Source organism: Peromyscus eremicus, chromosome 2, assembly GCF_949786415.1.
Source record: "Peromyscus eremicus chromosome 2, PerEre_H2_v1, whole genome shotgun sequence".
NCBI classification, from domain to species: domain Eukaryota; kingdom Metazoa; phylum Chordata; class Mammalia; order Rodentia; family Cricetidae; genus Peromyscus; species Peromyscus eremicus.
In genome coordinates, this window is record NC_081417.1 from 98,509,071 (window position 1) to 98,523,319 (window position 14,249).

The 14,249-nt window shown below is 44.8% G+C and overlaps 1 protein-coding gene across 1 annotated transcript in view; it reads right to left on the reverse strand.

Moving 5' to 3' along the window:
• The window catches only part of Ttc39b (tetratricopeptide repeat domain 39B), a 107,414-nt gene that overhangs the window by 19,917 nt on the left and 73,248 nt on the right, over nt 1-14,249 (reverse strand). Inside the window, exons 8-12 of the mRNA XM_059254485.1 lie at nt 7,949-8,013; nt 3,123-3,228; nt 1,849-1,914; nt 679-787; nt 21-88 (exon numbers count right to left, since the gene is read on the reverse strand). Coding sequence (XP_059110468.1) covers nt 21-88; nt 679-787; nt 1,849-1,914; nt 3,123-3,228; nt 7,949-8,013 — 414 coding nt within the window. The remainder of the gene's footprint in view (nt 1-20; nt 89-678; nt 788-1,848; nt 1,915-3,122; nt 3,229-7,948; nt 8,014-14,249) is intronic.

Here is a 14,249-nt window from a genome sequence, read left to right on the forward strand (position 1 = left end):
ACACTGAACAGTGAGCATACATTTGGGAACTGCTGAAGGAAGGGTGCGAGGAGACTCTCTGCTTCCACCACGTTCACTTCTCCTGTACCTAGAAAGTGAACAGCCACGGCTTAGTGCTCACGGAACATGGTACACACTTACAACAAACTCCCCAGTGTCACTAACACGCAACCAACACTCACAGACAAGATGAAAGTGATTATTCTGTCTTTGTTTTCATCTGAGAAGTACATGATTTAAAGAGCTCCAGGGCAGATAAATTCTTCAGAATGGAAGTGGCTATTTCAGATTCCCAGTGACTTTTCTACTTTTCAAGGTAATATTAACTTACTTTACTTCCAAATTTAATTTTATAAAAAAAAATTGCAAATCTAACATGAATGTGGTACAATTCAGCAGCCCAATACATATATCTTAATTGAGAATAGACTGTAACTCCAGGACCAGGGGATCCAATGCCCTCTTCTGGCCTCTGTGAGCACCAGGCATGCACATGGTGCACAGACATACATGCAGACAAAACACTCATACACATAAAATAAATACATACATAAATACAAGTAACTTTTAAAAATGTTCAGTGAGAACAACCAGTCAAGTGTCTCGGCCAAAGATCACTATGACAAATCTCACTATCTTCCAACACAATCAAAAGCATGCAGAGATCCTAGCTCTCACCGAGAATAAGGGAGATGTAGGTATGAAAAGCCAGGATGGTAAGGCAACAGAGCGGGGACCGCATGCTAGTTCCTGATGCGCCTTCCCGTAGCTGCAGGAGGCCTAGGTCCTGTGGAGAACAATTGTATCACAGAAAGAGAAAAATCTGACTGAAAAGAGTACATTTAGAAAATTTCACATGTCATTCCTATGTCCTGCCCTCCGTGTACTTTAGGGTTTTGGAATAATGGTATAACTTAAACAGAAACAAAGTTCACATTTTAAACTGGCAGAAGACAATCTGATAAATCCTTTTATAACTTTAGTTGTCCACATAACCCAGCCTGGAGTCACCTGAGAGGAAAGCTTACATTGAACAACTCTCTAGTTCAGACTGGTCTGCTGGGGATCGTGCTGGATACAAGAAGACAGCCCACTGTGGGCAGCACCAATCCCTAGGCAGGTGGTGTGGGGCTGTGTGAGAAAGCTAACTGAGCATGAGCCTATGAGCAAGCAATACAGCACGTCAGCAAACAGACTTCCCCACACTTCCTCCCTCCAGGTTCCTGCCTTCCCTCCACGATGGACTGCAGCCTGGAAGTGTAAGGTAAAACGGACCTTTCCCTCCCCTACACTGTATTTGGTCAGAGCAGCAGAAATCAAACTAATCTATATCTGTATCCATTATGTGATTATAGAGAGAGGAATAAACTGCTCATTTCCAAGAAATACCGTATTTCTTTGATAAAATTAGCGATTCTGAGTTGGTGGGAACTTGTCTCAATGATAGAGCACGTACCCAACCATGTGCAAAGCCGGCCTGGGTTTCATCCCCAGCACCACAGAAAACCACACTGAGATCCAAGCTTAAGGCACTACTATGGGCAAGAACAAAGGATTCTATGCCTGGAGAGACCTGCCACCCAGTAGGGAGGGTGAGACAGGAACTCACTATCTACAGGACAGAGTGAGCATCATCAGAAAGATGAATAGATGATTCTGGAAGTCAGAAACACTTGAACCTCACTAGGAAAGTCTGAGGGAGCACTCTCTGGAAGAGATGGCATTTATCTCAAACCTAAGACACCAGGCACTCTTGAGAGAACATCATTTGCAAAGCGGTTGGGGAAGAACTCTAAACAGAGAAAAGCAGGAATTTCTGTCAAAATTAAGACAAAATGCCGTCTGTACCCTGTTTCCAGAAAATCCAATAAATTCTAGCAATCTGATAATTCTTGCTGGTAAAAGAGACAGCATCTGTAAGAAAAAATAGAAACACAAGTGTACTTAGCTGTTAAAAACTTTAATTATAGATAACCCAATGGTTAATCCTAAACTGGTTACAAGTTCAAAAGCTCCCATAAGCCAAACCAAGTTTAAACTGACTGTAACTCAGTGAGGAGACAAAGCCTGGTTTCCCATGGTCCTCTAACCACTGGGTTGGCTCTTCTTGTGTAAAAGGAAAGGAATTGTGGGCGAGGCTGCTTTTTGTGTTTTGCTTTGTTTTATTGACATAGGGTCTCGTGTGTAGCTTAAGCTGGACTTGAACTTGCAGTGACCTCCTGCCTGAGCCACCACCATTCCTGGTTTAGGCAAGGTTTCCTTCTGCTTCTTTCTGGAAAGGACAAACCTAGGGTAATGTGGGTGATGTTCTAGCACTAATAGAAGTAGGCAGCCACAACAGCTCAGCTCCTTCCTGGGACATCCCTGAAGGACAGTGGGGAAGGGACAGTCTCCCAGAAATGGTCCTATGTGTAGTGACATACCAATTCATGGCTGTAGCCAATGGGTTGGGGCTAGATGGCCAGGGGCTTAGGAGGAAGGAAGAGGTTTTGGATGTATCTCTCTGAATGGAGACACTGTGTCCCAGGTGAATCATGAGGGTTTTAACAGCCACGCCAACAGAAGGGCAGTCTACGAGACAAGTCAGCCCGCTCCAACACTGACCAATGCACATGAGCTCATGAACATAGCCCTGGGGTCTATAAGCTCCTCAACGTTATTCTTTTCACTACTCCATTTTCTAACCTGTTAAATCTTCTAAGATTTCCAAATCTCTAAATAACACATTGTATTCTGACAGTCTTACACAGACTCTGCATCTCCCCAGAGATCATAAACAATTGTTCCTCAAGTTATATCACTCCCCGTTTTCAACTCCAGAGCCACCGTAATCCTGACAACAATGCAGAACAGAACTAGACTCTAGGCTCCTCGTTACTAAAAAGCCTTCCTTATCAGTTCAATCAATGTGCTGCATGCTTCCCCTGCCCTGTGCAATCTAAAGCTACTCTGAGCATGTGCAGAACTTTGTAGCAGTCACAGCACAGGAAGACTGGTCTACTCCCGTGGCTCACAACCAAACACAGGTAGAGGTTGGGATGACGTTCAAATACAGAAGAGAGGTGCTGGACACTTGGTTTCGTCTACCAGAGGCTCTGCTTTCTACATAAACGTCTCCTTACCAAGTTAAAGGCCCCTGTCCCGAGCTTGACACCTCCTTCAAACTCGTAGAAGAAGTGCTGTTCTTGTTTGTTCTTTTGAATCACGTGTAGGATGGAAAGGCACTCTCTGGGTTGAGGAAAAAGATCGAGCATCAGTTTCCTGTGACTCTGACAAATGCATGTTAAATCCAGTTTTCTACTTGTATTGTTTACTATAAATATACAAATTGTATACTATAAATGTCATTACCTAAAATATTACAAAAATGCAAAATTTGATGTTAAGCCCATCTGCTCCTAAAGCTACTGGGTAATTCTCACTATGGAGAAAGGGAACACCCATTTTTACAATGTTTAAGAGGATAGTGTTTGTAAACATAAAGAAAATGAGAGATCAACCATCAGCAAGCTCAACTTAGGAGCCACAGAATCTCAGGGCTTCAACCTTACAGCTTCCCCGGAGAGTTTTCCAGGAAGACTCCGGTAGTGTTTAGGTGGTGATGGTGGTGGTGGTAGTGGTGGTACTGGTGCTGGTGGTGCTGGTGGCGACGAAACCCAAGGCTCTCACACATTAGGAAAGTGCTACTAGCTACCTCCCCAGACCTCAGATCATCTTCAAAAGACAATCAAAGGCATGCAAATTGGTAGCAAGTGGTAACTGCTAACTGAACTGGGAAAAAGCCTTTTGAGAAGGTGATGCAGGGGATGTGTCTCAGTGACAGGGCACCTGTATATCATCCCAAGTCCATCCCCATGCCACAAAGAGCAACACAACACAACAGTAAGGCATAACCAGTGTGTCCTATCACCAACGTAATGCAACGTGTGAAGCACACAGCTTCCCTTGTGATGTGTGCTAGCCAATTCTAGGAAGCTCAGAGCTAACCTGGTATTAAGCAGTATTAACTGACCAGATAAACCAATTTGATTCAGACTCCTCCCAACTTATGACTATCCCATGCTGTCATCTGCCCCAAGCCACATTCATTTTCTATAAACAAAAACAAACAAACAAACAAAAAACAGATGTGGTGGCACATGCTTGTAATACTAGCACTCAGGAGGCTGAAACAGGAGGATTTCCAGGAGTTCAAAGTCAGCCTGGGCTACAGTGTGAGTTCAAGGCCAGTATAGGCTACAGAGTGAGAGCCTGTCTCAAAACAGACAGAGGTTAAGGGGATATGACAAGTAAATGTGGATCCCGGGTATACCCTAGAATAAGAGGAGCATTGATGAGACAGTTGGACACTGGAAAAGCAGCGGATGTCAGTTTCATAACTGAGCTGTGATTATGTGCTACGTATTTGTGAACCTAAGTGAAAGATCTATGAAAACCCTTTATAATGACAAACCTCTCAAAGAAGTACCTTTTAAATAATTTTATGTGTGTGTTTGTGTCTGCATGTGGGTGTGTTGCTGTGTGTATGCGTACCCAAGAAGACCAGAGGCATCGATCCCTTGGATCTGGAGTTACAGGCAGTTGTGAACTGCCTGATGTGGGTGCTAGGAACTAAACTTGGGTCCACTGAGTGAGTAGTATGAACTCCTAACAACTGAGTCATTCCAGCTCTAACAGTGGAACATTTTAATGAAAGTTTAAAAGCTGATTTTAAACTATAATTGAGCTTTTTATTTTGCAAGATAGTTATATCTAAATCTGAATAGATATGAAAATTATAAATTATTTCAAACTAGAAAATTTTCATGAAAGTTTAAAAGCTTTTTAATTTTCAAAATTTTTAGTGTGTGTGCACACGCACATTTGTGCACACAACTGGCCTCTGATTGACTGGAACTGGATTCACCAATGTGGGTACTGAGATCCAAACTTTGGTCCTGCAACAAATCAGTAAGTGCTCTTAACCTCTGAGGCATGTCTCAAGCCACAAGCTTTTAATTTTAAGATCATAAAGTAGTTCCCTATGTTCTTTCCTAATAACTTAAAAAAATTTAAATACTAAATCGTGGTGGAATTTATTTTTGCATTAATGGTGGTTTTTTTTCCTTACACAGTTTTCCAAAAAGTATTTACTTAAAATATTTCTCTTTCTCTATTATTTTGAAAGGATTCATGTTCAATCAGGAATTTAATATAGGGTGACCTTCTAGCTAAACATCTGTGTCTACAAGTACATGCACACACACACACACACACACACACACACACACACGCCTGCGCCCTGTTTCAAAGCCCTGTCACTGCACTGATATAGGTGTCTTTGTTACCATAGGACTACTTAAATTTGTTTTATAAAGTTTTGATGACTGGAAAAGCAATCAACTCTTTAATCTTCTAAAAAATACTTGGAAAGGAAATCTAAAAACATGATGCCAAGTTTCCCAAATCTGCTCCCTCTTGCATGATTTTTTTTTTTTTTTTTTTTTTTTTTTTTTTTTTTTGCTGGATTCCAGGTTTATATAATGACTACTGGTAAAAGCGCCTCCTGAAATACTGATTCGGTCTGCTTCTGGTAATGGGATTTGTTCCCAGTAATGGCAGGAAGTGTATGTGAGATTTGCTTTCCCACACATAACAATTATAAACCCAGAAAAATACACAAAAAAAGATATTTAAAATATTTTTGTAGACTTGGAAACTGAAGGTGGAGTAGGCAGAAGCTGGAGAAGAGTTCAATTTGAAAGCAGGAAATGGCTCATGAATCAACTTTAAATCTCTGTGTCGATGTGCCTGAAAGCATGCCCCCCTCCTTACAGGGTGCACAGAACACCATCAGTAAGCCACAGACTTCCTGGGTTAAAGGTCAGAGGCGGAGCTGGAGTCAGCGAGGTGGATGTAAGGGCATTTCCACAGGGGAGAACGACACCGATGGGAACGCCAAAGTTACGTCCAAACAACCTGGAAGTCTTGCTGAGCCATCAGCTACGTGACTAGGGAAGGGTCCGAGAGGCAGCAGGAGGACAGAGAGATGCAGAGGCAATGTCCTACACCAGTACAAGTCCAGTGCCCGAGTCTAAGGAAATGAACAGCTTCCCAGAACAGAGCTTGGCCCACTTCAGAGAAAGGATGACAGAATCCAGAGTCTCTACAGATACATTAGTATCTAGCATACAATTTAAAAATCATTACACAGGAAAACATGACATACAGTCAACAGAAAAAGCAATGAAAAGAAACTGACTCCAAGATGACCCACATGTTGGGTCTAACCTAAGCAAGAAAGTGGGTGTGGGCGTGTATGGAACTAGTGGACATAGGCAGGCTGACTAGTGCGCAGTTAGAGGTTCAGAGGAAATAAGTGGGAAAACGTGCAGGAAAACGCTTAGAAGAAATAATGGCCATAAAAGCCTAAAACCACACTCCAACTGCTGAAATGCACAGATGCAGCACATTCTTCAGGGGACCTGAAGGAAATGACACATTCGACAGGCAGACAATCACACAGGCAGCGGAGGGCTGAACAACACAAGCACTGATGCAACTGAGTGGTGGTCTTAAGGGACTGAGAAAACAAACACCCCAACAACCCAGAATACTACAGTCAGCAAGAGTGTCCTGGAAGGACAAGTCCAAATAAGCTGACTTTCAAATACGTGAAAACAAGAAAAGTGTTGAAAGTTGATACTACGAGAAATGCTAAAGTAAAGAAGTTCATCCGCATAAAAGTGAACAGAAACGATGCCAAATACAGTGGTGAGCAGAGCAGAGTAAGGCAAAGGACTTGAAAACAAAAAGTTGAGGCTGCATTGTGGGTTCAATAATACACACACAGAACACATATAAGAATAGTTAAAAGCTGTCCTATAAATGGTCTACTTGATACAGCCTAGAGTCACCTGAGAAGGGGACCTCAATTATCAAAATTAGACGGGCCTGCCAGCAAGTCTATGCAAACTTGACTACTCATTGCTTTAGGAAGATGCAGCCCACGGTGGGCAGCAGCATTCCCGGGGAAGGTCCCGGGCGGTGTAAGAGAGCTGAGCAGGAGCCTATGCTCAAGCCAGCAAGCAGTGCTTCTTCATGGCACCCACTTCAAGTTCCTCTTGACTTCCTTCAATGATGGACTGTGTGTGGCCTGAGGTGTGAGCCACATAGGCCCTCTCTTCCCCTAAGTTCCTTTTGGTCCGAGTGTTTTACCACAGCAACAGAAAGGCAGCCTAGAACAAAGGCCAGCTGGTGGCGAAGGACACTGTTTTTACAAAGCTCACATTTTACACGTAACGGTACCTATTAACGCTAAGCTAACTTTAATAAGCCAAGAAGGACAGTATAATCATAGAGTAACCATAAAGAATAGAGATACCAAATTATAGTAGTGCTTTTTTTTTTTTTTTAAGTTTTTATTAAAGCAAGCCAAATGTAGTGAGTGGCATGTGCTTATAATCCCAGCACTCCAAAGTCTGAGGCAGGAGAATCACAGGTGTAAAGACAGGCTGTTCTCTATAGTGAGTCTCAAGAAAACATTACATAAATAACAAAATATAGAAATAATTCTTAGGGGATATAAATAAAGGTTACCTGACCAGAACAATGTCTGCCACTTTCTCTTCCAGTATTTGCTCTTGGAAACGTATGTAAATTTAAACCTCGCTGTCCTACAGCACCAAGCACACTCGGGCAAGCGTCAAGTGCACTGACCAGCACCAGATGAAGAAATCTAGCCATACTGAGTTCATAAGAATTCTGAAGAACAGAACTGAACAGAACAAGAATCACTTTAAAAGCTAGTCTTAGTGGCGTGATAGCACTTGACTGTAAGACCAACACTTGGGAAGCTGAGGCAGGAAAATCAAGAGTTCCAGGCTAGCCTGGGCTACAGAATGAGAGCCTGTCTTCAAAAATATTTAATTTAATTTCAACTTAAGTCACAGTTTACTTTGTAACTTACTTATATATTTGGTAACTTGTTCTAATTTTGAGTCCACCTTTGATGAAGTTGATCATATTTTCATCCTGAAAATAATACAATTAAATAATTAGAGCACTTAGGGGGAAAAGTTAAACAGTATGTATTTGTATAATGAGAAAAAAGTGTGTGTGTTTGTGTGTGTGTGTGTGTGTGTGTGTGTGTGTGTGTGTTTTGCTGGGAATGGAACCTAGAGCATGCTGGGTAAACAAACATCCTACCATAAGCAGCATCCGTAGTCCCAAATGTATGTTGAGTTCATAATTTTGAAATCGACACGTGATTCTTACTTTACATTTGAAATGTGTCGTTTTGTAATTTTCTTAACCAGTTTGAAGGTAGTGAAAATACATTTTCAAAAAGCTTATATTACCTTGTATTTCTAAGGCAGTAATACTCACAGATTTGGGGGCAAATGTAGTTCAAAGCTACTTCAATAAACATCAGCATCTACTGAGCAACACTTTTCCAGGGTCAGTGGCACCCAGAACTTGGCTACACAAATCTGCTTAAAGGCCAAACTTTCCCATCCACCATACGCAGTAAATGGGATAATGGTTCTTTCTGCAATCCTTGGACAAGCAGTCTACTTAACATTGTAAATTTTATTCCTGTAAATTTGCAGACCAAAAACCACTGATCTAAATTCTGAAGTGGTTGTCACTAATATGCAATTTGGGGGTAGGGGACCGTTTCACTTCTCTTTGCCTGAGAGTTATCAATCATGAAATTGAGGCAGTTGGCCTAGATGAATGGCACTTTCAGGACCAGCATTCTTAAAGTCTCCTAATAAATTATACCAAATAACCCACTGAAGGACAGTATGCTAATGGTGCTGACAGAGACAAGCCTACGCTCCACATTTCTAAGGAGAATTGCTAGTCTACAGACCTCAGAAAGGTGGCACTTGAGATACTTCTAACTAAAGTGAAAGAGAAACTGGTTTTGGTTTACTATTCTCATTAGCTATTCAAATGTTTAACATTCCTATTATTATACAAGTCAGTAAATACAAAATTCACTATGCAACTTAAATGTTTATATTCTTGTTTTAAGAACTCTTTATTTACACAAGTTCAAATAAAAGACAGAAACAATTTTCCTGGGTTAGATTAAAGTCTGATTCAAATAAAGGTATTGCACTCCATGATTCAGCAAACACAAAACAATGTTTATTTTGTGCTGGGCACCTGCATGCAAAGGCAACATGATGTGCTAAGTGAGTAGGCATGCAGTGATGGAGACAAGCACAGATGTCAGGAGAACATAAAGTGGGGCATGACGTCAGCCAGCAAACCCTCCTAGAAGCTGCTGGTGCTTTTAGCACCAGGAAAGAACAAGGGAAGACCAGGTGAAGGAAGGAAAAGCAGTCCTAGTTTGCATGCCAAGGACACCTCACTAGACACGCTAGGAAGCAGTCAAGACCACACTGGCATCTGCATGTACAGAGATGAGCGCTAACACACTGGCATCTGCATGTATGGAGATGAGAGCTAACACGCTGGCATCTGCATGTATGGAGATGAGAGCTAACACGCTGGCATCTGCATGTACACAGATGAGCGCTAACACACTGGCATCTGCATGTATGGAGATGAGAGCTAACACGCTGGCATCTGCATGTACACAGATGAGAGCTAACACGCTGGCATCTGCATGTACAGAGATGAGCGCTAACACGCTGGCATCTGCATGTAGAGAGATGAGAGCTAACACGCTGGCATCTGCATGTATGGAGATGAGAGCTAACACGCTGGCATCTGCATGTACGGAGATGAGAGCTAACACGCTGGCATCTGCATGTACACAGATGAGAGGTAACACGGTGGCATCTGCATGTATGGAGATGAGAGCTAACACGCTGGCATCTGCATGTACACAGATGAGCGCTAACACGCTGGCATCTGCATGTATGGAGATGAGCGCTAACACGCTGGCATCTGCATGTATGGACATGAGAGCTAACACGCTGGCATCTGCATGTATGGAGATGAGAGCTAACACGCTGGCATCTGCATGTACACAGATGAGCGCTAACACGCTGGCATCTGCATGTATGGACATGAGAGCTAACACGCTGGCATCTGCATGTACACAGATGAGCGCTAACACGCTGGCATCTGCATGTACAGAGATGAGCGCTAACACGCTGGCATCTGCATGTATGGAGATGAGAGCTAACACGCTGGCATCTGCATGTACGGAGATGAGCGCTAACACGCTGGCATCTGCATGTACACAGATGAGAGCTAACACGCTGGCATCTGCATGTATGGAGATGAGAGCTAACACGCTGGCATCTGCATGTACACAGATGAGCGCTAACACGCTGGCATCTGCATGTATGGAGATGAGAGCTAACACGCTGGCATCTGCATGTATGGAGATGAGAGCTAACACGTTGGCATCTGCATGTATGGAGATGAGAGCTAACACGCTGGCATCTGCATGTATGGACATGAGAGCTAACACGCTGGCATCTGCATGTACAGAGATGAGCGCTAACACGCTGGCATCTGCATGTACACAGATGAGAGCTAACACGCTGGCATCTGCATGTACACAGATGAGCGCTAACACGCTGGCATCTGCATGCACGGAGATGAGCGCTAACACGCTGGCATCTGCATGTACACAGATGAGAGCTAACACGCTGGCATCTGCATGTATGGAGATGAGAGCTAACACGCTGGCATCTGCATGTACACAGATGAGCGCTAACACACTGGCATCTGCATGTACACAGATGAGCGCTAACACACTGGCATCTGCATGTATGGAGATGAGAGCTAACACGCTGGCATCTGCATGTACACAGATGAGAGCTAACACGCTGGCATCTGCATGTACAGAGATGAGCGCTAACACGCTGGCATCTGCATGTACAGAGATGAGAGCTAACACGCTGGCATCTGCATGTATGGAGATGAGAGCTAACACGCTGGCATCTGCATGTACGGAGATGAGAGCTAACACGCTGGCATCTGCATGTACACAGATGAGAGGTAACACGGTGGCATCTGCATGTATGGAGATGAGAGCTAACACGCTGGCATCTGCATGTACACAGATGAGCGCTAACACGCTGGCATCTGCATGTATGGAGATGAGCGCTAACACGCTGGCATCTGCATGTATGGACATGAGAGCTAACACGCTGGCATCTGCATGTATGGAGATGAGAGCTAACACGCTGGCATCTGCATGTACACAGATGAGCGCTAACACGCTGGCATCTGCATGTATGGACATGAGAGCTAACACGCTGGCATCTGCATGTACACAGATGAGCGCTAACACGCTGGCATCTGCATGTACAGAGATGAGCGCTAACACGCTGGCATCTGCATGTATGGAGATGAGAGCTAACACGCTGGCATCTGCATGTACGGAGATGAGCGCTAACACGCTGGCATCTGCATGTACACAGATGAGAGCTAACACGCTGGCATCTGCATGTATGGAGATGAGAGCTAACACGCTGGCATCTGCATGTACACAGATGAGCGCTAACACGCTGGCATCTGCATGTATGGAGATGAGAGCTAACACGCTGGCATCTGCATGTATGGAGATGAGAGCTAACACATTGGCATCTGCATGTATGGAGATGAGAGCTAACACGCTGGCATCTGCATGTATGGACATGAGAGCTAACACGCTGGCATCTGCATGTACAGAGATGAGCGCTAACACGCTGGTATCTGCATGTACACAGATGAGAGCTAACACGCTGGCATCTGCATGTACACAGATGAGCGCTAACACGCTGGCATCTGCATGCACGGAGATGAGCGCTAACACGCTGGCATCTGCATGTACACAGATGAGAGCTAACACGCTGGCATCTGCATGTATGGAGATGAGAGCTAACACGCTGGCATCTGCATGTACACAGATGAGCGCTAACACACTGGCATCTGCATGTACACAGATGAGCGCTAACACGCTGGCATCTGCATGTATGGACATGAGAGCTAACACGCTGGCATCTGCATGTACACAGATGAGCGCTAACACGCTGGCATCTGCATGTACAGAGATGAGCGCTAACACGCTGGCATCTGCATGTACAGAGATGAGCGCTAACACGCTGGCATCTGCATGTACGGAGATGAGCGCTAACACGCTGGCATCTGCATGTACGGAGATGAGCGCTAACACGCTGGCATCTGCATGTATGGAGATGAGAGCTAACACGCTGGCATCTGCATGTACACAGATGAGCGCTAACACGCTGGCATCTGCATGTACACAGATGAGAGCTAACACGCTGGCATCTGCATGTATGGAGATGAGAGCTAACACGCTGGCATCTGCATGTAAGGAGATGAGAGCTAACACGCTGGCATCTGCATGTACACAGATGAGCGCTAACACGCTGGCATCTGCATGTACACAGATGAGCGCTAACACGCTGGCATCTGCATGTACACAGATGAGCGCTAACACGCTGGCATCTGCATGTACACAGATGAGCGCTAACACGCTGGCATCTGCATGTACACAGATGAGAGCTAACACGCTGGCATCTGCATGTACGGAGATGAGAGCTAACACGCTGGCATCTGCATGTACACAGATGAGCGCTAACACGCTGGCATCTGCATGTATGGAGATGAGAGATAACACGCTGGCATCTGCATGCACGGAGATGAGAGCTAACACGCTGGCATCTGCATGCATGGAGATGAGCACTAACACGCTGGCATCTGCATGCACGGAGATGAGAGCTAACACGCTGGCATCTGCATGCATGGAGATGAGCGCTAACACGCTGGCATCTGCATGCACGGAGATGAGAGCTAACACGCTGGCATCTGCATGCACGGAGATGAGCACTAACACGCTGGCATCTGCATGCACGGAGATGAGAGCTAACACGCTGGCATCTGCATGCACGGAGATGAGAGCTAACACGCTGGCATCTGCATGCACGGAGATAAGAGCTAACACGCTGGCATCTGCATGCATGGAGATGAGCGCTAACTGAGCAGCTACTGCAGAGAAGGAAGGAACCAAGGAGGAGGGAAACTACCCTGACCCCTGTGATAGGGTCAGGACACCTGAGGACCCATAAGAGGAGAAGCAGGGGATTTCGGGGGAGGCACCAGCACAGCCTGGAAACCCCTTCCCAATCTGTGATATTCTGATACAGAACACTGACAGTCTATGAAAGCCATGAGATGCAGAAGCAGAAAACAACAAGGCGAGAGTCTCAGTTCTGATAGAGTTCGCAATCAGAGAATGCAGGGTGAACTAAACGTAAAAAGAAACCGGGGACAGTCACTCAACTGCTGTATAATATAATCAATTCGGCAAAAGAATGAGCACCTCTGCAAGAGCACAGCGGAAGGGGCGGAGCTGATGAGCACCTCTGCAGGAGCATGGAGGAAGAGGTGGAGCTGATGAGCACCTCTGCAGGGGCAATGGTGGTGGGAACACAGAAGAAGGGGTGGAGCTGATGAGCACTTCTGCAGGGGCAATATGGTGGGAGCACAGAAGAAGGGGTGGAGCTGATGAGCACCTCTGCAGGAGCACGGAGGAAGAGGTGGAGCTGATGAGCACCTCTGCAGGAGCAATGGTGGTGGGAGCACAGAAGAAGGGGTGGAGCTGATGAGCACTTCTGCAGGGGCAATATGGTGGGAGCACAGAGGAAGGGGTGGAGCTGATGAGCACCTCTGCGGGGCAATAGTGGTGGGAGCACGGAAGAAGGGGTGGAGCTGCAGATCCTTAACCAGCCAAAGCATGGATACAGAAGTGACCACAGGCAGACATGAGGAAGATGGAGAGGTCATGGACATCTCCAAGATGTTGGATTTCAAGTGCTCAGGTACAAAACAAACTTGTAAGCCTAATATTTGATTTGGAAAACACATCAGGAAGAATCCTGGGGCCTCTGTGACTCACATCATGATGTCAATGAGACGGTTGTTGTCAACCCATTTGGGTTATGCACAGGGCTTCAGAGAACAGGATAAAAGGGCTACACTGATTCAGTTTTACTGAACAGAATCTAAGCTAACACGTCAACTTGCAGGGGAAAAAAAATCATCACCACCACCCTCCAAGGGAAAAAAAAGAGAAATAATTTTCAAAATAATTTAGAAGTCTGAGATTGTTTTCTGCTTCCTTATCATCTCTACTCCTGTCCCTTATGACAGTCATCATTGGGCCATAACACAGAATTCACATTTCTAAAAGCATTCGGACACACACACACATAGGTGACAGATGAAAACAAAGTCCTTCTAAGAAAAGGATTCCTTGACTTTTGAAAACT